This window comes from Scomber scombrus, chromosome 23 (assembly GCF_963691925.1).
Source record: "Scomber scombrus chromosome 23, fScoSco1.1, whole genome shotgun sequence".
NCBI classification, from domain to species: Eukaryota; Metazoa; Chordata; class Actinopteri; order Scombriformes; family Scombridae; genus Scomber; species Scomber scombrus.
In genome coordinates, this window is record NC_084992.1 from 5,483,774 (window position 1) to 5,508,227 (window position 24,454).

Here is a 24,454-nt window from a genome sequence, read left to right on the forward strand (position 1 = left end):
TTTTAGTGAAATGAATAGTTAATAGTTTTAATAAGATAGTAGTTATGAGGATTTCTTTTTATGATGTAGCAGTGAAGACTGATGGCTCTAATGGTTATACAATAAACCCCTCAGCTCCATAAAGTTCTGCTCATTTTACACTTTACATATAAAATAACATTTAACCACCAAAAAGAGACATAAAAATGACTAAAAGAGACAAAAATTGACTAAAGAAACCTAAAAACTACCAAAAAGAGACTAAAATCAACCTACAGTTAGTTTGAGTGACAGTTGCCATCTAGTTACCGTAGCAACTATGAGATGGAGTGACTAAAGAGACATTTCCATCATTATTGCTATGTTATATTTTCATGTCTGAGGTAAAATAGGACATGATATTGTGTGATAGGAGATGTTTAGTGGTGTAAAAGCTAATAAATACACTCTCTCTGCTCTCTGAGACATGAATCAAGGTTTAATCACATTTATTGATCAGTCAGATCCACTATTGATGCTTTCTAAACACATCTGTGGTTCAACATTTGGTATAACTCTGACAGGGTAGAATATGAACAGTATGTAAAGGGTTAATCACTCTTATATCAACCTGCTGTCCACTAAGTTGTGGAGTTTAATTTGCATTTTAATTGCACATCTGCCCTCCTTGGTGATTGCCCACCTGTTCAGTTTTTCCTGGAGTCGACCGTGCTGCTGCTGAGTATTTTAGGAATGGAAGATATTTCTCATGGTCTGTTAGAGATTTGACTTTCATGAAACCAACTTTGTTTTCCACTAAACCGTGTCGCTTTAAGACGATGTATGTATGTATGTATGTATAACCCATATTTAGGAGCCTCGCCAACCTCTGTGGGCTGGTTTCACTCTATTTGTCTGGTTACATTTAGCATTAAGGCCAAAGCAATTTTCTCCAATCAAGCTGTGCTGTGCGGACTGAGGCCGACTCTCAATTACATGTTAGAAGTATATGCACACACACACACACACACACACACACACACACACACACACACACACACACACACACACACACACACACACACACATACAGAGAGAAGAGGCCACATACAGAGCATGGCAGTCATTGTAAATAACTATGAAAGGTTTTGGTATTTAACCCTCCTGTTGTCCTCAAGTCAAGGAAGGAAGGGAGGAAGGTGGAAGGAAAGGAGGGAGGAAGGCAGGGAGGAATAAGGAAGGGAGGAAGAAGGAGGAAAAGGAGGGAGGGGGAAAGGAAGGAAGGGAGGAAGTAAGGAAGAAGGGAGGAAAGAAGGGAGGAAGGAAAGGAAAGGAAAGAGGGAAGGGAGGGAGGAGAGAAGGAAGGAGGGAGGAAGGAAGGAAGGGAGGAATAAGGAAGGGAGGAAGAAGGAAGAAAAGGAGGGAGGGGGAAAGGAAGGAAGGGAGGAAGTAAGGAAGAAGGAAGGAAAGTAGGGAGGAAGGAAGGGAGGAAGGAAAGGAAAGGAAAGAGGGAAGGGAGGGAGGGAGGAAGGAAGGACAGAAGGAAGGAAGAAAAGAGAGAGGAAGGAAAGAAAGAGAGAAGGAAGGAAGAGTCAAAACAGACGGGGTCAATTTGACCCAGGAGGACGACACAAGGGTTAAGTCAGCATGCTTCCCCAGACAGACTCAAGGCTGTTTACAAAGGGAGTCATTATATATAAAAGCATGAGCAACATATGTATGGTTTGTCATTTAAAGAGAAATCCTGCTCGTTGATTTCATTCAGGTTCATTTAATCGCTGCTTTTGCTGCATCGGCCTTATTTGGTCTTTAAATGGATCCTGCAGTTCTTTGGCTTTTTTACTCCTCAAGTTTAATGACCACAGCACAAAATTACAGACCAAAGTAATACTCATAATATTTCTTTATTTTTGTTTAAGGAACAACTCATAACTAAAATCTGTGACTTTGCAGTTTAAAAGAAGGTACAAAGAGACTTCACATATAATATATATTAGTAAGAAATGTGTTTATTGTATGATGGTATGAACTAGTAATTAGTATATTAGTAATAATTAGTATAGGAAATAATTATTAGAGGTTACATCTTCATATATATGAGGAATCGGTCATGCTATCAGTCATTGATGTGTGAAGCCTTTGTGCTAAATTCCCCAGACTTAATGCTCATGCTTCCTCACTGAAGGCTTTTATCACGCAGACACATTTTATTTAATTAAAAGCAAAATGTTCTTGTCTGATTGGGTGAAGGAGGGTTGTGAAATACAGACCTCCAGATCTGTCCAGAGTGTGTTTGTCTGGTTCTTGTTAACCTGCGTCCGCCGCGTCCCTCCATCACAGTAGCCTGGTATTCAGCTTTCACAACACTTTCGTTTTTCCTGTTTCCTCTCTCCTCTTATTCTGTCTCTATTATTCTGCTTCTCTCTCTCTCTCTCTCTCTCTCTCTCTCTCCTCTCTCTCTCTCTCTCTCTCTCTCTCTCTCTCTCTCTCTCTCTCTCTCTCCTCTCTCCTCTTATTCTGTCTCTATTATTCTGCTTCACTCTCTCTCTCTCTCTCTCTCTCTCTCTCTCTCTCTCTCTCTCTCTCTCTCTCCCTCTCCCTCTCCCTCTCTCTCTCTCTCTCTCCTCTCTCCTCTCTCTCTCTCTCCTCTCCCTCCCTCTCCCTCCCTCTCCCTCCCTCTCCCTCCCTCTCCCTCCCTCTCCCTCCTCTCCCTCTCCCTCTCTCTCTCTCTCTCTCTCTCCTCTCCCTCTCCCTCTCCCTCTCCCTCCCTCTCCCTCTCTCTCTCTCTCTCTCTCTCTCTCTCTCTCTCTCTCTCTCTCTCTCTCCCTCTCCCCCTATCTCTCTCTCTCTCTCTCTCTCTCTCTCTCTCTCTCTCTCTCTCTCTCTCTCTCTCTCTCTCTCTCTCTCTCTCTCTCTCTCTCGCCGCTGTGTTTACAGTGTTCTCCATCTAGCTGGAGTTCAGCCAGGAGCTCGAATACACTGCATGAGTGCTGTGCATGACATACTATGTGTGCTTGTTAGGGGCTTTAACCCTTAAATACTGTTTATATTCTGACTCATAATTAGTCCCTACACCGATTCACATTCATAGATTCCCCATCAGTCATTAATTAATGTTTGATTAATCCTTCAAACATGTTTAAATGCTGATTTTTGATGGTTAAATGTGCATATAAATGTGTATCATCTGCACACATTGAAAAACATGATGCATTTTATTTCCATTTTTGTATACTGTGGGTCACATTAGGAAAAGTCCAGTTAAAAGAAATGTGTATATGGTGTTTTTAAAGCTCTTAAATGTTAAAAAAAAAAAAAAGGGTTAAATCTAAACCCTGAACAGTATGTAAATGGGTTAAGATGAAATTGATTGATTATGAGGAGTTAAACTGGGCCAGCACACAACATGTTTTTGGCTAAAGCTTAGAAATCTATTAAAGTAAATGTGTCTATTTGAATGTTTATTGTAAGAAGTAGTCACTAAAAAGGTTTCAGACAAACTAACAAAAGTCCTCCTCTTGGGAATATTGAAAAAATGTTTTAATGCACCAAGAATAGTCCTTGTCTGTTTATTTGTAATGGTGTTGCGTAGCAGCGTTTTTTTAAGTGATAAATGATTTTCACAAGACCCAAAAGCCTCGAGTAAACAATGGAGTATGGGAGTGTGTGTGTGTGTGTGTGTGTGTGTGTGTGTGTGTGTGTGTGTGTGTGTGTGTGTGTGTGTGTGTGTGTGTGTGTGTGTGTGTGTGTGTGTGTGTGTGTGTGTGTGTGTGTGTGTGTGTGTGTGTGTGTGTGTGTACAGTAAGTGTCCTTTCCAGAGTATTCCTCTTATGATTGTGTGTCTGAAGTTGGACCCAATTCTATAAAGTTGGAGGCAGATTGCTTTAAAAGGTCCGAGGCTGAGATATCCTGACGTTTAGTTCCCATATGAGTCAATCTCCAGTAAATGCTGCATCCTATATTTCCATAATGCAACTTGATCGCTTCTCAAGTGGCGCTCCATGCCTGAAACTCTGCACCCTCAGCTAGTTACAGCCTCTCTGGATGTTGAAACAGGCCGGTTGTACAAATGTGTAGTTAAATAAAAAGGTTCAGCGTTGCAAGAATCAATAATCACAAGTTAAAAATTATGATAAATGATAGGTTTGAATATCAATATCAAGAGAAATATACACACAGATAATAAAATGGCATTAAAATCATAACGCTTAATAATAGCAATGTTACAAAAACATAATAAAAGGTCAATAAGTATAACAATATCTACAGAAACATACACAAAAATAACAAAAAAAGATACAAATCTGATAAAACATGATATAAATTAGACGCTTGTGGAGAGAAAGATTCTAGTGAAGGAATTTTATGGATTTCTTATATTTTTAAGGCATTTAATAGCTTCTTATGCAAATAAATACGAGTTTGGTACACCTGGCAGTACCCTTAACTTCTCATTTACCATGAGAACCAAAAAGTGTTTGATGCTGTGTGTCAAAATAACCAAAATTTCTCTGAGTATCTGGAATTGAGCCAAGCCCTCTACCAGCAAACATATATAATATATAATACTTAATCTCCAAAATAACTCACCTTTACAGCAGGTTAAACTTCATTCTTTCTGTAATAACTCAAAATAAGATAACCCCAATAGTCTCATCTTTATTTTCTCACACTTTAGAAAACTACTACACCTTCAGAGCCACAGATGACATTATACAACATTTCCACAGGCTGATTATTCCTCTATTATTATGACAAGTAAACATTTAATGTGTAAAATGTTGGAGTTCCCCTCTTTTTTTCCTTTTATTTCCTTTTTTTCTTATTTACAAAGGAAATTCGTGACTAGAGGCAAAAACTTAAATTAGTATTCAATTATACAGAAATCTGAAGGACAAACAGACAAAGAGTGAACGCAACACAAAGGGAGGCTGCAATGAATGGATGCGCTAAAAATAATAAGAGGAGTAATAATAAATGTAAACAATATCTGACTGTTACGTAACACACCAGACAAAAGAGAAGGTGGAAGGTGCAGTTTTGTGTCCATGTGGTTTAGTCAAATTTAAAAAGGTTAAAATGTGAAAATAAACGTATGAATAACTTGCACACATTCTTTTTTTGTGGACCCAGCATCAAATTTCTGCTTTTAATCCATTTTGAGAGAATATATTAGAGGATTATGGCAAAAATGTCTAAGTGGTGTTACCATAAAAACTTTGTACCAAATAATTAAACTTGCTTAAAAACAGTAAATTCTCAATAAAACACCATATCAGCTAGTTTGGCATGATCTTACATTATAACTTTTTATATTAAATAAAGGTAATAGAATACAATTGTTATAAGTAGACTTAAATACACTGTAGGTGGATACAATATTTAATATTGATCATTCTTTTGTGGTTACACCATTTGACATTTTCAGGAGCATTCAGTCTTAATTTTGGTTAAAATGGTGCAAATGTCATTTCAAATTATATAAAACCAACAAAAATGCAAAATGAACATTTTAACAAACCTGATGCTGCTTTTAAAACTATTTTTAAAGATATTTTTTGAATTGCTCATCTTGCCAACCCTTATTTGTCACTGACGTAAATGTATGTCGTAGCTTACAGCGTCATCGTCTTGATTAAGAATGAGATAACAGTGCTTGTGAGTCACTGATGGTAATTGAATGTTCAAGAAGTTGATGGTTGGTTGATAATGTTCGCTGATTACAGTCTGTAGAGATTACCATTTTATCTCGTAGGTTTTGGTTAAATTGCCGGAGGAAGCCTTTTTAAAAGTGTAGATAAAAAAGATAACTGGTGGTGATTGCAATTAATGGTCTGTGCTGTTATGAATGGGTGCTATGTGATCTCTCCTCTGATTACTTGCTAACCTCTTTCCTCTGTCCTCTCTGCAGGGGGACCACGAGTGGACAACCATGTTGGGTCAGAGTGTACGTTTGCAGCCGGTGCCCATCCAGAACTTGTCAGAGCTGGAGCGAGCCCGGTTACAGGAAGTCGCCTATTACCACCTGGACGAGAGGGACCTGGATCTCAGGGTCAGCATCCCCAGAGGTAAATGACAATGATACAGGTTTTTAAAAGATACGCTGGTGGTTATGCATGTTTTAGCCTATAAATTGTCTAAAAAGAACACCGTTAGTATGGCTGCTTAACAATAAACTGCTCATTGTTGGTGTTTCGCTTGTGAATGCAGAATAACCTGATGGTAGACCCTAAAATCCTGGAGTTTGGAGGGTCCTTGAATGCAACACTGAGGAAATTTAATCCAGTGTCTGTGTGAAATCTTCAAACATCTGTTATGCTTGGAGAAGTATGGGAAAACAACACATAGTCCATTAATGGGAACTCCACTTACTTTACACATAAACACAAGTTATTAGTCATGAGTGCTACTCGGCATTTGAAAACAGCTGGTGTCAAGTTGAAAGGGGTTTTGGGAATTATAAAGTTATATAAGCTTGCATACAAGGCTTGCATTCAAATATGGAGATGAGGTCTATGAAAGAGGTGTTTACGAAGCATTGACGGTCCAACAATACAATACTATTGGCGTCAGTACAAAAAAGAATATAAAGCCACTATTTTTGGAGCTTGACCCATTCAATGAGCTACAAGTCAAGAAATCTTGGTCTCAGCTGCTTTGATTTGAGCATAGTTTAATTTGTATCTTGTGAATTCATTAGCATTATTGAAAGGTATATTACTAAAGTACTCCTATAATCAACCTTATTACCATGTGATGCCGATGTGTTTTCATGTCTCAAGCCATTGTTTTTCACATTTAGCTTTAGGAAACATCTACACATGGCAACTATGGTATGGTTATGGTTAGGGAAAGATTGCAGTGACGCTAAATACGAAGATGAAGGTTAATGCAGAACTTTAAGAAGATATAAACTTCGGTCTCATGCATAAAAGACTCTGTAGGGTTAGGGTTGGGGTTAGACCCAATTTCAACACCTCTACAATCTGCCTTGATACATAAAGGCTAGACTATTTCCTGTTTTGGCACTCAATGCTTGGATTGGACGTAAATCAAGAGGTGCGATAAGTCCGTTATGAACATAGTTTTTCAAATACTGGGCCAGATGTCAAGATACAAACCTGCTTTGTTAGCATAGCTCCCCAGATTGTAAGGTGATGATAGATGATTATTGCAGCTTTGTAACCACAAAGTCCAAACCTCTTCGTCAATGTTTAGTTTGTATCTTATGAATCCATTAGCATTATTACAAGGTATATTGCTTAATACCCCTTTAATCAACTTTATTACCAAAAAAGAACATGAGTTTTGTTCTGGAAACCATCAGATTACGCTCAATGCCGATGTTTAAGGTTAGGGAAAGACTGCGGTGATGCTACAAATAGAAAGGTGAACATTAATGTAGAACTTTGAGAAGATGCAACATTTATTGTCATGCATGAGAGACCAGCAACACTTCAACACCTCTACAATCCGCCTCGATAGATAAAGTTCAGAGTATTTCTTGCTTTGGCAACTAAATGTTTGGATTGGACGTAAATCAAGAGGTGCGGATAAGACCATTATCTTCAAATACATTGGCCTGATGTCAACACCCAAACCTGCTTTGTTGGAGTAGCTCTCCATATTGCGAGTTGATGATAGATGATTACTGTAGCTTTGGAACCACAAAACCAAATCTCTTGATCAATGCGGTCGCTTTATAACACGCTTTCAGTGGCTTGTTGTGGTTGTGGGAAGGAGCGACAACCACCGATGACACGGTCAACATGGCGCCAGTTTGGAAGAAGTTTTAGAAGAGTGAGAAGATGATCAGACCCCTTCCTCCCTCAAAAAGGTTCAACTACCCCTTGAGCAAGGATAACCCTGAGCCATAACAGTCTAGTCGGGAATCTGAGGAATGAGCGTGCAGCACGAATACATCAGGGGATAAGCCTGTGTGCTCAGTCTCTCTGTTTGGTCAAAGAAAACAGCCTCTACATGTGTAAGCAATTGGTGTTGTCAGTTATGATAGGAAAGGTCAAAGGATGTTGCATGATTTGTTTATACGCCCACGTGTCTCACTCGATATCTTACATACCTCCTGATAGGATTTGGAGTTCAGTTTGTGTTGAACATTTTTCATCTTGGGAGGGCTCGAAGCACTTTTCCTCTGAGAAATTCTTGGCGGATATTAAAAAAAAACAAGGTACCTGTAAGCAGTGCACAAACATAAAAACTATGGGAAACCATTAGAGGAAAAAAAGCTGTATAAGAAAGTAAAGTCCTGCTGCGCTACTAAACTCATAATAATATTGTTTTAAGCCATTTAAAGAAATGTTTGTGTGGTGAGGATGGACTAAAAAAGGCAACTGTCACAGCCAAAAAGGATGATGTTGGTTATCTTTGCAAAAATAATCTCTCTGGAAAGAGCCTAAAAAAGCAAGTTATTACAGCTACCATTGAAGGAGGATTAATGCTGAATATTTTTCAACCCAAATCTGTGGTGAGATACTCAACTTTGACGCTCACTCTTTCCTATTAAGGTTTGTTTTTTAGCTAAATCGAGGACCACACAAGAAGACTTTTAGACCCTTAAAAAGGCAATGAAATCGTTGGTGTCACACATTTAATATCGGTCTTTTGCTATTTGCATTCAAACACAATCACTAGATTTCCTTTATATACAAATCCAGGATGTAGGTGGAGGTACAAGATACCACAGTAATGGTGGCACCTCCAATAGATTCCACCTTTTTAAGCATTTTTGCTAAGAAATGTGTCCAGGAGATCCAATCCTGCAAAATCACCATCAAATGTTGAAGTTATAGTCATTAAATGCTACTTAAAAATGGGTTATATGTTCAAACTTTTCAATAAAATGCAGTGTAAATAAACCACATTTGTGAAAACACTTAATGTATTTTCAGGGCTTTACTCTTATCAGCTGAAAAATGGAGAGTAAGATATCACCCTGCCTATACTCCTGCATATCTCCTGCTAGTTAGATACAAATGTTATGTTTCAGTCCAACAGTTTGATATAATCATGATGAGGTTTTTGGTTTCCTGCTTCAAGATAAGAAGAAACTTAAGTTCCTTCACACAAAGGACGGCCCAGCTCTGCATGGTGGTCTGCCCAATGTTGTGCAGACTTAGTGCTATAGGTTGCCCAAATATTATCGACTCAGAGCTTCTTTAGGTTTGTGGTAACATTTCTTAAACCCAAATTTGTAGTGCACTTATAAACTTATTCCCCCAACCTTTTTCAGGCCGAGTCATGAAAGCTGTTTACCCCTGCGTCCAATATTCGTGCTAATCAAACCTTCGGCAAGAAAGAGGATAGACTGATTCCCAAAGTACCAACATATTCCTTTAAAACTAAATCATTTTTTCCTATTATCAAGGTAGAAAACATAAAGTATTTCTATGTCCAACCAATTAAGACACCTTATTGAATACACATCTCTCCGTTTTCTGCCTTAGTGTGACTGAACTATGTGCGTCTCTTTTGAATGCCACATGTATGGTAATAAATATGAACTTAGTTTTCTGGCTTCCACACAGAAAATCATCAATCCTTTTTCAATTAAAGTGAAACTTCTATTCTGGCTTTTCTCCCCCTTAGTCTAACAACTACAAATAGCAGCTACACCACTTAAACCTTTGATAACACCAGGAAATACCTCAACACTTTTCCTCTGCTGATGTTTACTTGTTGGACCATTCCTCTCCTTGCTGTCGGACTACTCCCTGCTTTGAAATATTGTTTATTTGCAAATAGTTTGACCCTTTTAAAGAACGTTTAAAGTACTAAATCCTTCCAATAAAGAGGGATGGTTTCACTGACAGAACCTCAGAGCACCTCAGAGAGACTGCAGACTGGGAGGTTTTTCTTTTGTGTGTGTGTTTATTGGGGTTAGAAAGATCGCTGAGGTCAGGAGGATCACGGAGTAAAGAGGCTGATGTAAAGAAACAAACGCTGCTGATTGTAAAAGTTGTGTGTGTGTATGTGTGTGTGTGTGTGTATGTGTGTGTGTAGGATCTGTCAGTAGAGCTTTTATCCTATGAGACCCATTGTAAGCTGCTTTTTCTCAGACTCAACTGCTCCCATACTGTTCTTTCTCTTTCGGGGGTTATTAACTCTTGACCTCTCCAATAAACATTGAGGCTCAGTTATACCTCACCAGCAGCTGGGATTTCGACTCCCGCTTGAGTCAAAGATGGATGTGACCACTTTACTTTTGTGTCTTTTCTCAAAGCATGTGCTAAAGTGCATCTTAAAGATACCCTGTAGAGTTATTTTTTTTAACGAAATGTATGTTTACATTCAGTGTTTCTCTCCAGTTATGTGAATCCTTGTATCCTCAGATAACATTTGCATTAGCAGCCATGTCCATTTTGCTACTTCACTGTCTTTTCTGACATTGCTACGTTACTCTGCCTCATGCCTTTTTGCTGGTCGATGGAGATTATTCACTTTTTTTGTTGTTGTTTTGATTTAAATTGACCGAAAGTGGAAATTTAAGTTTTTATCTGCTGGCTTTTCTGACACACATTTATCCAACAATCTTTGGCCTGACTCTAGTCTTATTGATTCAAATTGTAAGTCCAAAGCATATTATACATACATGATACATTTACATAGATGTTTTACAGCACATGTATTCATCCCGAAGGAAATTAAGGCATCCAGTAGCTTCTATGACACACAAAAAACACTCACAGAAGACAACTGTGAGACCAGGAAGTATGCATAGTGGAAGTGGTGTTGTAGGATGATATGGTGTGATATAATGTGTACATGGGACAGCTGTTTCATGCACATCTGGTGTCTTTTCAGCACCCTGTTGATAGTTCAGATGCTAACCAATTGGATGTTTTTTTTTAGAGATATTGCTGTCATCTATAATAGCACTCTGTACCTTCCTTAGTAAATGGTAAATGGACTTTACTTATATAGTGTTTTATAGTCTTTTTGACAACTTAAAACATCATTGGGAGCAATTTGGGGGTTAAGTATTTTGCCCAAGGAAACATCGACATGCTCTACCTCCTGAGCCACAGCCACCCTACTGTTAGCTTAATGGTTTTATTAGTATGACCATGGTGCAGATAGCTTCCTTTATGTTGAGGTGTGTAAAGGTAATCTTGTAATCATATGTGGGGAAAATACAGTAATGCAAAACACAAGATTAGGTAAGATTTCATTCATATTATACACTGTATATTTAGACGTGTGTGTTACAGTGTACACGGTCGCCCATAAAGTTGGAATATTTTTGTTTTCAGACACATTCCTCTTTTTATTTTCTATTTATACACATCAGTAATCACTTTTGACCAGGTATAATGAGATTGATCAATACAATTTTGAGAATATATATACACTTTATTTATCAAGAATAAATCACATTGTCACAATCATTTAATGGAAAGAGGTAAAAAATATTTTATTCCAACTTTATGGGAGACCATGTATGTACGGTATGCATCTATATAAAGTTTATTTACTGTAAAATACCAGTTAAATACTGTAATATGAAGCATTACAGTATAAATATACCAGTTGTGTCTACGAACCATTTTAATGATTTAGGACATGGTTGCTCTTTCAACATTCGCCTGCATCCTTCGACCGGCCTCAGCCAATGAAAGGCCATGTTTGAGAACAATTATTATTTATTTATTTTACTTGTCACGGTAAATGCAAACTAACATAATACAACTTCAGCTTGTTAGAAACGAGCTGAAGTTAAAGCTACTCCTAGTTTCCATCTCCTGTCCCTATAGTTAGGCTTTTTATTATCACCCTTATATCATCGGTAAAGTGTCTACGTCCACGGCCTCGTCTACCTCTTCCTCTACTTTGCCTCCCTAACCTTCCTCCTCCTCTTCTTATTCTTCTTCTTCTGCCCAGCCGTTGACCCTGTTCATTTCCTTGTTGTTCTTCCATTGTCGGAAATTGCTCACACTGTTCTGCTCGGCCTGTATATGCTTGCCAATTGAAGATACACCTCGGAAAATGTTTGACATGTTATGACAACTGTTTCATGTGATGGCCTTTACAATGAACTAGATGTTTTTTGGGGGGTATAAAATTCAACAGAGAACCAGTATAACACATTTTGATAATGTAGGAAACAGCAGACAGTTGAATGAATGTCCGATTTGCTTAAAATAATGAGAAGCTGCTTTTATTTTGTGCACAAGTGACCAAGGTTGAACAAGTTTGAACTCTGATCTGATTAATGTACGAAAGCGAGTGAGGAAAAACTGTACTTGAAGTGCTGCTCTCATATCTCTGACCAACATACATCCTGTGAGACTCCACTTGTCCCTTCTCTCCTAACTTTCGGGAAGTCTTCCTATTTATTTCCCTCGGTTTGTTTTCTTAATTTTTGTAGCTTTAGTGATATATGTAATTTTCCCATGAGGTCAGAGGGTTAAATTCATTGGAAAACATGACTGAAATGTCGTCCCGTTCACACTGCTTTGCTGCTTTACCTGTTTAGAGGCTTTCATGAGTCAGATGTTTTGGGACAGTCAAGCAGTCAGAAAAAAAAATCCCACCATAGACGAATACAGTACACTTAAATATCCCAAATGTTCCCGATTTAACAGTCATGAGTTCCTTTAAAAAAAAAAAGAAGACCAAGACTTAAATTAGTCATTTGTAAACAGCAGCTTTTCCAACCCAAATAATGCCTTCAGCCCACATAAACCCAGTCACACAGCAGTGAGGATGGGAAGCTTGTAAAACTCAGCAAAACACAAACTGTCCTTGTTTCAACTGGAAGTGTTAGCCGATGGGCGGCAGTGGCAGCAGATGTGGGGTTAGCTTAATAATAATGATGATAATAATAATAATGCATTTTATTTAGAGGCGTCTTTTAAAAGCACTCAAGACACACTTAAAACAAACAACAGTGCATCGAATGTCATCAAATCAGCAAACAATGAAGTAGAAGTTCAATAGATAAACATGAATGTGATTACAGAGTCAGAATACGCCAATTGGAATAAGTGCGTTTTTCAGTCGGGATTTAAAAAGTTGAGACAAGAGTCAGAAGTGCAAATGTCTGCTGGGAAGGAGCTCCAAAAGGCAGTGGGGGCAGATTGGGGCAAAGAGCTGAGAGCCAGAGGAGTGTAGATGTGAATAAGTTCAGAGAGATACTGTATGACGGTGCCAAGTTGTGAAGGACGTTGGAAAAGCGAGGAGAAGAATCTTAAAATCAATGCGGGATTTGATAGGGAGCCAATGAAGTTGCTTAACCCTCCTGTTGTCCTCAAGTCAAGGAAGGAAGGGAGGAAGAAGGAAGGAAAGGAGGGAGGAAGGATGGAAGGAAGGAAGGAAGGAAGGAAGAAGGAAGCAAGGGAGGAAGAAGGAAGGAAAGGAGGGAGGAAGGATGGAAGGGAGGGAGGAAGGATGGAAGGGAGGAAAGAAGGAAGGAAGGTAGGAGGGAGGGAGGGAAGGAAGGAGGGAGGGAGGAAGGAAGAAAGGATACAAGGAAGGAAGAAAGGGGGATGGAGGAAGGAAAAAGGGAAAGGAGGAAAGAAAGAGAGAAGGAGGGAGGGAGGAAAGGAAGGAAGGAAGGAAAGAGGGAGGGGAGGAAAGAAGGAGGGAGGGAGGAAAGGAAGGAAGGAAGGAAAGAGGGAAGGGAGGAAAGAAGGAGGGAGGGAGGAAGGAAGGACAGAAGGAAGGAAGAAAAGGGGATAGAGGAAGGAAGGGAGGAAGGAAAGGAAGGAAAGAAGATATTGTGTATCAGCTGCACTAAAAGATTTTTAGAAAGCTGTAAATATTTCCGTTTTTAAAGTTTTTTTTCTTCTCTCAAATGTAAAAAAATGGGTCAAATTAGACCCTGAACAGTATGTAAGGGTTAATAACAGCAGACACTATTTACCCCCCAAACTTAATGAATAAATTATATATTAAAAATAAGAATTACAATCATTATAACCCTAATAGTCACTTAATCTTTCTTGTTTGCAGTCGAATGTTCTTTTTTAATGTAATTGGATACCTAGCCTGCTAACTGTTGTTTACACTGCCGTTTTCTCTGGTGACTGTTTGTTTGGCGGCTAAGGTGCAGGACCAGATCAGTGTTTATGATCGTGAATCAGATAAGAAGGAGACGTTAGCAGGAAAGCTGATGTGGCTCGCTGCTCGGCATGCGGGTGTCTTGTGTTGTGTAGCAGGATGCAATCAGGCTCAGTGTGACCGCCTGCTTCGACTAACGCCATATCACTGCTTTATGTAAGATTTGATTTGATCTAGAGGTTCAACAATGAGTCAATCAAACTATTTTTGAGTCATTTTTTCCTGGTTTCTTTAGTCGGAGAAGATAAACTGTTGGTCAGGACAATATAAGACATTTTAGGACTTCATTTTGGGTGCTGTGAAAGACGCATTTTTCACCATTTTCTCACATTTTATGAACCAAACAACCACTTAATCAATCAATAAAGCAAACAACTGACAGATAATTAACTTATTTATTTACTATGGTGTATTTAATAGGGACAGATACGATATACACAGGCTAGAACAGCTGTCTGATGCAAGTATCACAGTGTTTGTTGCTACTGTAATGTTCATTCACAACACCTGTGCCTAATGGAGGGCTTTTGTGAAAGTAAGAGATGATAGAGATGAATATTTAAAAAGTACATCAGCACAATAGATACAATATAGCACATAATAATATAGAAGATAAGCTCAAACATGGTATATAGTACTATAAGATACACATAAAACAGTTTGATAATACAATAATACAATAAAGGATTTCACTTGTCTTCAAGCATTTTCATAGATGAAAAAACAGGTTACGGGGGGCAACAACATTAGAGGATGGCCATACCTGTGCTGTGGGAATCAGGCCTGAGGAAACATAAGGCCTAATTTTGATGGGAGGAACATTTCTTAGAAATAGGGGAACATAGGACTGTGGGAACACAGCGATGACCCCATTTTTGCTGCTGAATTATTAACCAGGATTTTGTGAGTAGTGAAGTGTGCAGCACATTTTTACGTGTTGAAATAGAGAGTTTCAAGATTTTTTGCTCCTTTCATAGAGAGAAAAGCTGTCTGAGCAAAGGATGTTTTACAGAATGAGGCTTTACAGTTTCTACTTAAAGCTGCTCTGGTGGATCTGCTGCAGCTCTGGAGTCTAATAAGTAATAAGTCATTGAAATAATTGTCAGTTGATGCCTATTTTTTTTTTGTATTGAGCTTCATACGCAGGTGATACAGACATTTAACCCTTTACATACTGTTCATATTCTACAACCTTGCAGTCGAATTCCCTCATAAAAAGTGTCTTTACCAAATATTGAACCCCAGATGTGTTTAGAAAGCATCAATAGTCGATCTGACTGATCAATAAATGTGATTAAACCTTGATTCATGTCTCAGAGAGCAGAGAGAGTGTATTTTTTAGCTTTTACACCACTAAACATCTCCTATCACACAATATCATGTCCTATTTTACCTAAGACATGAAAATATAACATAGCAATAATGATGGAAATGTCTCTTTTTGGTAGTTTTGAGTCTCTTTAGTCATTCCATCTCATAGTTGCTATGGTAACTAGATGGCAGCTGTCACTCAAACTAACTGTAGGTTGATTTTAATCATTTTAATGTCTGTTTTTGGTAGTTGTTAGGTTTCTTTAGTCAATTTAAGTCTCTTTTAGTCATTTTTATGTCTCTTTTTGGTGGTTAAATGTTATTTTATATGTAAAGTGAAAATGAGCAGAACTTTATGGAGCTGTGGGGTTTATTGTATAACCATTAGAGCCATCAGTCTTCACTGCTACATCATAAAAATAAATCCTCATAACTACTATCTTATTAAAACTATTAACTATTAATTTCACTAAAACACATGTCAATAGATACGGGGCAAATTTGACTATGGACAAATGTTAAAATATTTTCATTTTAGTGCATTTTGGGCCACTTTAGGAAAAGTCATCAAATTAGTAAAAAGTAAAAGACATTTGGGGTGTTTTTACAAGCTGTTAAATGTCAAAATGGGTCAAATCTGATCCGAACAGAAACAAGAGGCACCATCATGAAATCAAACCTTTCTGCTTTCAATTTTTTCTTAAATGGGTACATAGGACAGATAATTTAGAGAGCAGATATACAGTATGCTGTACCAGACATCGGAGGAAAAAAAAGAAAAAAGCGAAGTTTAATTTCAGCTGGATTCCAGCCTGCTATGCCCTCAAGTATAAAGTCTAGCTCCGCTCAACAGAAGATCCTCTAAGAAAGATAAAAGTAAAGATGACAGAGCACGCAGTTAAATTAAGACATTAAACATGAATGCAGGAACCGTCTGGCTTACAGACAAAGCTCTCTGTGAGTAAGTGTGGGAATATTCCTCCTCAGTTTCTCCCCTGGGGTAAAATCTCTCCAGTCCGACACGGCCTCAGCATCCCCACCCGCTGCGTCCCCCTAACCCCCCCCCCCCACCCTACCCCTGTTTGTCTTTTTGGGTCCCTGTGGCCCTTTTTCCACTTGTTTTCATCTTATCTTGATTCCACTCTTCACTGCTTCTGTTTCGTCTCGCTTTTCCACATCATGAAAATATGTTTTTACGTCTTATTTTCGTCTTCTTTCATCACCTGCGTCCTTTTTTTATTCTCTCACTGCCACTTAAAGCTAACATCCATGCCATACTTGCTTACTTTTATTGGCATGGTTCAGTGAATACTTTTTGAAATGTGTCAGCACTTGTGAGTCCAGATTTGCTCTTATTTGGCGTGGTCTGGTCTGGAGTTCATTCTCATGCCCAAATCTCTGAATCTCACCGCTCTGCAGGGACTCAGATTTCCAACTAACTTTTCTCTATCCTAGCACTTAAGGTGCCTTATCTTCTTTTTTTCCTCATTTCTCTTCTCTTCAGCATGTTTTTTTCCCCCCATCTTGTTCCATCTCCCTCCCTTTCCTGCTTTCATTTATACCGTTTTCCACCTTTTTATCTTTTTTATTTCACCAGTATTTATCCAGGAAAGCTTCACTAAGAGAAGAACTTTTTAAGATATTTCCACCGTCCTGGCCAAGATATACAGCGACAATGACTCGGAAACAAACAGACATCACAAAATAACCCACGAAATCAGAGTTTAACTACATGCAATTGCAAACATATTTTAAACATTTTTTTATTTAGCCTTTATTTAACCAGGGAACTCCCAAGGGAGACCTGACCAAGATAGCAGCAAATAAAAACATACTTATATAAAACATTTGCATACAGAGAGCCTTGACTCGAAGTTCAGATTATAGATCATTCCAACCAATAGGTGCCGAAAAACCTTAAAACTATCTTTCCTAATTCTGTTCTTACTTTGGGAAGAACCAGCTGCAAAATGTCCATATAGCGGAGATTGTGAGCTCCATGTTTCTAAATTAAAAGTGAAGATGAGAGTAAGAAGGAATTTTTCCCCCGAATCGTTTTATAGATGAACATATATACCAGCGACTGAGGCGACGAGCACTGACAGTCAGAATTGGAACCATAAAATCATTGCGAACAAATTAAAAAGATAAATAAATAAAACCCAATTATAGTCAAACATACAATGAAAAAAACCCAATTATAACAACAAAACAAAGTACAGAAAAATAGAAAGAGAGAAAGAAAATAAACAGCTAGACTAAAATGGAGCGTAACATATGAGAGTGTGCTGTTGTACTTTAGTGTAGAGAAAATAGAAATAAATAAAATCACATTGTATTCCTCTCAGCTTTCACTAAGAAGCTACATTTACTTCAACTGCTTGAGGAACTTGAAGAAGCCAGCTTGAATATGTTGGATTCAGCTCAGCTTTGGGTCGTTAATCAGAATTATTCTTTATTTTTTTTTAAAAACCTGCTTCTAACAAATAATGATGAAAAACTGCAGGAAAAACATCACAGTCGATCATCGCTGGAAGCACGAGCTGTTTTCCATCTTTTTGCATTCGTCTCGCTCTTTCATCTCCAGCTCCAGTGTTGTGAGAGTGTGTTACGTAATCGTACACCGGACCGAGCGAACACATTGTCACACAGACATCCGAGGGGGCGTCGGGAGGAGATTAGCTTCGGCGGGCGGTTTGCATGTGTTCGATGGGAGGGGGGGGGGGGGGGGGCCGTGCGCTTTGGAAATAAACTTTAATTTCCTGCAGTCATGGGAATTTGACCCCTTTATCCTAAAACACACACACACACACGTTGACATGGACACACTTACTCTGTCTCATTTATCTCTTTCTCTATGCAACCCTAACGTTAACCCTAACCCTTTTTTTAACAATGTGATTCAAGCAGGAAAAGACGACCAGTATTTCCATCTTTTAAGGGTCACAATGTGTGATGTGTGGTAGTGAACAGTGATCGTGCCTTAATAGGAAAGATTCAGACATCCAACTTTTGAATTAGTGGTTTCCAAACAACAGCTTTACTAATCCAAACAGCGGCTTCTTCCACGTAAACCTCAGGCAGAGTGTGGAGGATGCAGAGCTCGTAAAACAGAGGATCCAACTCGAAAGGAAACACACACACTGTAAAAACACACACACACACACACACACACTGCTGCAGCAACAAACGCCTTCTCATATGAACAATGTCAGCCGCTCAGTGCGTAGGCATGGATTTATTCTCTGCTCTGCGGCTGCACTGAAAATATCTTTATGTGAGTGATGTTGGCTCTTTCTATATTTGGCGAGTAATCGACAGGAATTTAAAAAAAAATACTAGACAACAAATGGTATGTGTGTGTGTGCAGAAGCCAAGAACAGCTGCAGTTGCAATTTTCTTTCTTTTTATCTCGAGATCATTAAGTTAATTATTTTGTTATTATGAGAAAACAAAAAGATTGTTTCCTCCTGTTGGTTGTATTGTTATCAGAGGTTAGGAGGACCAGGCCAGCGTTAGATCTCTGAAGGATGAAAGGTATGAAGCAGTTTCACAGTTTAACCCTCCTGTTGTCCTCCAGGGTCAAATTGACCCCGTCTCTTTTGACTGTTCCTTCCTTCCTTCTGTCCTCCTTTCCTTCCTTCCTTCCTTCCTTCCTTCTGTCCTTCCTTTCCTTCCTCCCTTCCTTCTGTCCTTCTTTCCTCCCTCACTCCTTCCTTCCTTTTCTCCCTCCCCCCTTCTCTCTTTCTTTCCTCCTTCCTTCCATCTTTCCTCCCTCCCCCCTACCTCCCTTCCTTCCTCCATTCCTTCCTTCCTCCCACCTTTCCTTCCTTCCTTCTTCCTCCCTTCCTCCTTTCCTTCCTTCTTCCTCCCTTCCTTCCTCCTTTCCTTTGTTATTCCTCCCTTCCATCCTTCCTTCCTTCTTCCTCCCTCCCTCCTTTCCTTCGTTCTTCCTCCCTTCCCTCCTTTCCTTCCTTCTTCCTCTCTTCCATCCTTCCTTCTTCCTCCCTTCCTCCTTTCCTTCCTTCTTCCTCCCTTCCACCCTTCCTTCTTTCTTCCTCCCTTCCTCCTTTCCTTCCATCCTTCCTTCCTTCCTCCCTTCCTACCTTCCCTCCTTCCTTCCTTCCTTCCTTCCTTTCTCCCTTCCTCCCTTCCTTCCTTGACTCGAGGACAACAGGAGGGTTAAAAGCATTTCATAGAGTTAAAAATGGTGAAATCTACTTGGAAACTTTGACATAGATGTTTATATGTAAGGATTCAGGGCAAGACATCATGAAACAGGCAAAATATGTTTAAACTCACCTCGTAAACTGGCTGGGAGTCAGAGATGCTGAAACATGACGCAACACACTTAATTTGACATTGCGCTACTGTCCGATGTTTTTTTTTCACACACACACACACACACACACACACACACACACACACACACACACACACACACACACACACACACACACACACACACACACACACACACACACACACCCCTTTGTCTTTCATGTCGGAGAGGCAGTACAGCCATTAAGCAGAGGGCTATTCAAACAAACAACGCGGCCTCCTGCTCTCTATTGAAACGGTCCGCTCTATTCTTAGAACTGAGGAAGAGGTCCAAGCACTCAGGAGCAAGAAGATAATAAGTGAAAGAGAGAGGAAAAGGAAATGGGTCGTTGAATTGGCCCCTTTTGTGTGTCCTTCAGAGAAAGTCCGAACAATTGAGCTTATTAAGTTAATGTGAGGTTCATATAACGGGACGAGCAAGGTGTGTTTTTACTAGAGCCTGGAAATAAACATAAACACATGCTTACACAACAGAGTACATGAATAACAGATAATACAAAGTCTTCATTGTTCAGACTAAAGTACAAACATATTTGAAGACATACCAGGCAGGGTTTTCCCTACAGAACAATGTAAAGACTGTAAAGACAAACGTAATCCCTCTCAGTCATTACTTATGACTCTGATCTCCGCCTGTAGTTTCTTACTTTCTTATTATCTCGATGTGTTAAAGACATTTCTGGGTGGCAACTTTTGCTCACTGACTCTATAAGAATGCAGCAACCAGGTTATATCGCTGTGTTTTTTTAATGTGCTTCAGTGATTCTACTAAAATGCAGCGAAGGCATTGCTTTGATCGGTTGTAATCACACTAAAGTCAGTGACTTGGGCCCTTGTGGATGTAAGACAGCGACTTAAAGCACATTGTATTTCTTGGTTTCGGCATCTCTACTGCATTGTTTCATCACAAACTGAATAATATATGAATGTAAACGCCCTTGCAGGACTCTTCAGCTCCTCCAGTAAAGTATGTTTATGTGCCTTGCTGGAAATATCGTGCTTAAAGTACAAAGCAATGTCATATGTGTGTCGATACGTCACTAGTGGTATCCTGTTAAATCTACCTGCATTGGGAGCTGCAGTGTGTGGACTTTTTTCTTGCTTTCAATAATGAGAATATAACATTTAGGAGCGCCCTCGTAGTTGAATGGTTACAGTGCATCTCAGATAGCCGTAGGCCTGCATACCGGCCAAGGTGTTGTTGCCAGGTGAAATTCTTTATTTTATTATTAAACTGAGGAAACATAGACACACTCCCTACCTGCAGTTTTCCTCGTTTGAGTCTGGCAAGGGACCTTTTTTGCATGTCATACTCCTTTCTTTCTCTCTCTCTCTCTCTCTCTCTCTCTCTCTCTCTCTCTCTCTCTCTCTCTCTCTCTCTCTCCCCTTGTTTCCTGGAAGCCTCTCTGCAACCAAAATACCCAAAAAAAGCCCCAAAAATATATATTAAAAAAAGGAATATAACATTTAATTTCTCAGATTCACTGCTTTGTTTTGTTCTTGCCACTGTCTTTCGTTCTCTTCATTTAAAATTTAAAATTCAAATAAGCTTTATTTGCACGACAGATCAGATATCTATAATGCCAAAGCAGTACAGAAGGTCAATATTGACAGATTAGCAATAAATATATAATATGCAAATATGAACAATAATATCATAAAAGACAGAAACATGTAACACAGAGCTGGTTTTTCTTAGACTAAGACAATATTGAACATATATCATGCATGTATTACTTCATATATGCTTCTCTCCTCACAGATTTCTGCCAATTTCGGACTATTTTATGTATTCATTGTGATTTCCTTTTCTTTTGTTTCTCTCTCACAGAAACACGCAAACGGAGAAAATCTCTACGCAGGAAGTTTGACTCCTTTTCAAAGGAAAAGAAAGAGCGAGGTGAGTTCAACCCACCAAACATAATCATCTGTGTTTGTCTACATCTGTGTGTGTTTTTCACCGTGAAGCCCCCTCGTCCCCTCGTCTCTCTCTGACCGACACCCCCGCGGACGCAGAGTGTTTGCTCCAGTAAATATTATCCTCAAACACAATGTCCTCCTGTGTTCACTGAAGCCGCGTCACCAGCCGCTGACGTCCGCTGGCTTTTAGCAGCACTAACCACTTGAAATACTGTGTATATAAAGCACATGTGGCTCAGGGCTGCTGCAGACTGACTCATGGGACGATTCAGTGAGTCAAACTTGTGTTTCTTGTTTTTTTTACGTCTCTCAGGTGGTCATCAGCCTGTCAGATACAGTATATTTATGTGCCAACAGTTCTCATTACTGGAAATAACGTTGTGTGTGTGGTTACTCATAGGTTTTTATCTCCAGATTTCATTTTACTTGAAATATCAAACTCATGACTACACCTTTATTATTTAATTAATAAAATAAGGCGAGTTTCTTGAGGTTGCATCTTAAATAACCTGCTATAAGTAATCTGCAAGGCACTGACAGTGTGTTACTTGATACACCTGTCTCAGGAACGTGTTGAAGCACTTATACTCTCGAGGGCTTCTCATTGATCTCCTGTGGCTCGGATTGTAACTTTTTGGGGCATAAATCAAATTAATTAACATGAATATAAAGTGATTAAAGTAAATGTGTCGGTAACTTGTTCTCAGCTCTACTTTAGTCATCTTCTATCATCACAATAAAACAGGTAACTGGTGCATTTATGGCCCCAGATCTTCAGGAACTGTTTCATTTGGTTTGTGATAATCTGATTAATTCAAGACAGAAAAAACATAATTAACAGAAGTTGTCAGGATCGTGGTATCAGCACAATAATGGCCTTGCTTGTTTAATTCTGTGCAGTGTAGTAATGTACTCACAGTGGAGTCACAACATAATATAAAGTGTATAATGGGCTTTAATTCTTCTGCTTTTTCTCACCTAGTTTGAAAGCTCCAATCAATCAATCTTTATTTATAAAGCACCAAATCACAACAAAAGTCATCTCATGGCACTTTACACATAGAGCAGGTCTAGAATTCTAGAACTCTTTAATTTAATTTAAACATAAACACAAAAACTCAGGCAGAACCGGGCTCTAAGTGGGCGAACATCTGCCTCGACTGCTTGGAGGTAAAGTGGAAAGAGAGAGAGAGAAAGGAGAGGAGAGAGAAAGAAAGGAGAGGAGAGAGAAGCACAATGAAAATCAACACTGAAAATGATGTAGAAAATCTTCTACATCATTTTAATGACGTTTCACAACTGTAAAGACACAACGTAAAGCAGTGGAGCAGTGATGATATTGGTTTTGTCTGCTGGAGCAATAAAGTAGATCTCGAGCATCTCAAGACGACGAGCTACGATTGGTCCAACGTGTAGTATCTAACGTCTCTTTGCCAAGTCACAGCAAGACTTTATGACGGTATAATTGCCTAATGTGACACAGAAATGTTGTGTAGTCTGATCCGGACATGAAGTGGCTTCTTCATCTTCATCTTGAGGTCCTCTCTCTGCTGAAGGATCGTGTTTGAAAGTCGAGGTCATCGACCTTTTACTTTCAGTTTAGACATATCAGGCTTACATGGTGCAACTTCCTAAACAGATTTGTGTTTAATAAAACTAAAAAAACTAAGAGAAAACAAAGTAAATCTTGGGCTAGTTCTTATTCCAAGATACTATAAAGCTTTCTTTTGGGTTTTTTTAGTGAATAGTGAGAACTTAATCACACTATTTAAATAAATATTTATCCTCAGACCTTACAACTGGTCATTTACTAATAACTGTATTCAAGTTTAGTTTTAAATTACTGCTTTTTAAGACTTTAATACCTGCTTCTCTGAGGATATGTCTCATGCTTTTTACTCCATGATGTGATATCTGTTTGTGGATAAGTCCACATACTTAATCCAATAAAAGTAAATGCAGCTGATAATGGAGATGCACTAAGACTTGTGTTCTTTGGACAGATAGAAATTACCAAAATTACAAAAAAAATAGAGATGGATTTCATATTAAGCTTTTTTAACCTTTGCATTTTTGAGGTTGTGTCTCTTCTGGTGCAATAATACAAATTCCTCACCAGTTTATCAGGAATCTTTGTCTCATCTTCCTCTAATTTCCTTTTTATACCGTTGTCATCTTCTTCCCATAAAGGATTTTTTTGCTTTAACCACAATCTACCAACCCTGTCATTGTTCTGCAGAAATGGTTCAGGGAGTGTCATACTTTGGTCATCTGTGGTTTTTGGACATGCATAGATAGACTTGGTGTCGTTTTACACAAACAAACACAGCATAAACTTCAGCTGTCACAATCTCTTATAACCCTTACATACCGATCAGGGTCGAATCTGACCCATTTTTACATTTGAGAGCTGTAAAAACACCCTATACACATTTCTGTTAAGGTGGACTTTTCCTAATTTGACCCCAAATAAATATATATTTAAAAAGGGAAACATAATGCATCATTATTTTAATTCTTGTGCAGCTAATTTACATTGTTTATGCAAATGTCCAAATTTGAACTGCCTTTATTAAAAATGACAAAAATCACCATTCTTCCTGGACCATATATAGTCATGTCTTACAGCTTCATTAAGGATTAATGGATCATTTATTAAATAACTCTCTATGGGAATTTATGAATGTGAATTGGTGAAAAGACTAATTATGAGTCAGAATATGAACAGTATGTAAAAGGTTAATTAGCAGTGTTGTTTTTGTTCTGCACCGACAAACATCAAAATGAGAAATTATTACTACAGTAAATTAGGAAATAGTGTTGGCAATGATTTCTTTGCATGGTT

The 24,454-nt window shown here is 38.7% G+C and overlaps 1 protein-coding gene across 1 annotated transcript in view; it reads left to right on the plus strand.

The window, feature by feature from the left end:
• Nucleotides 1–24,454, plus strand: part of arhgap36 (Rho GTPase activating protein 36) — an 82,571-nt gene that overhangs the window by 33,955 nt on the left and 24,162 nt on the right. The window contains exons 2-3 of the mRNA XM_062444953.1: nucleotides 5,870–6,026; nucleotides 21,521–21,589. Of these exons, the coding sequence (XP_062300937.1) occupies nucleotides 5,870–6,026; nucleotides 21,521–21,589 (226 nt within the window). The remainder of the gene's footprint in view (nucleotides 1–5,869; nucleotides 6,027–21,520; nucleotides 21,590–24,454) is intronic.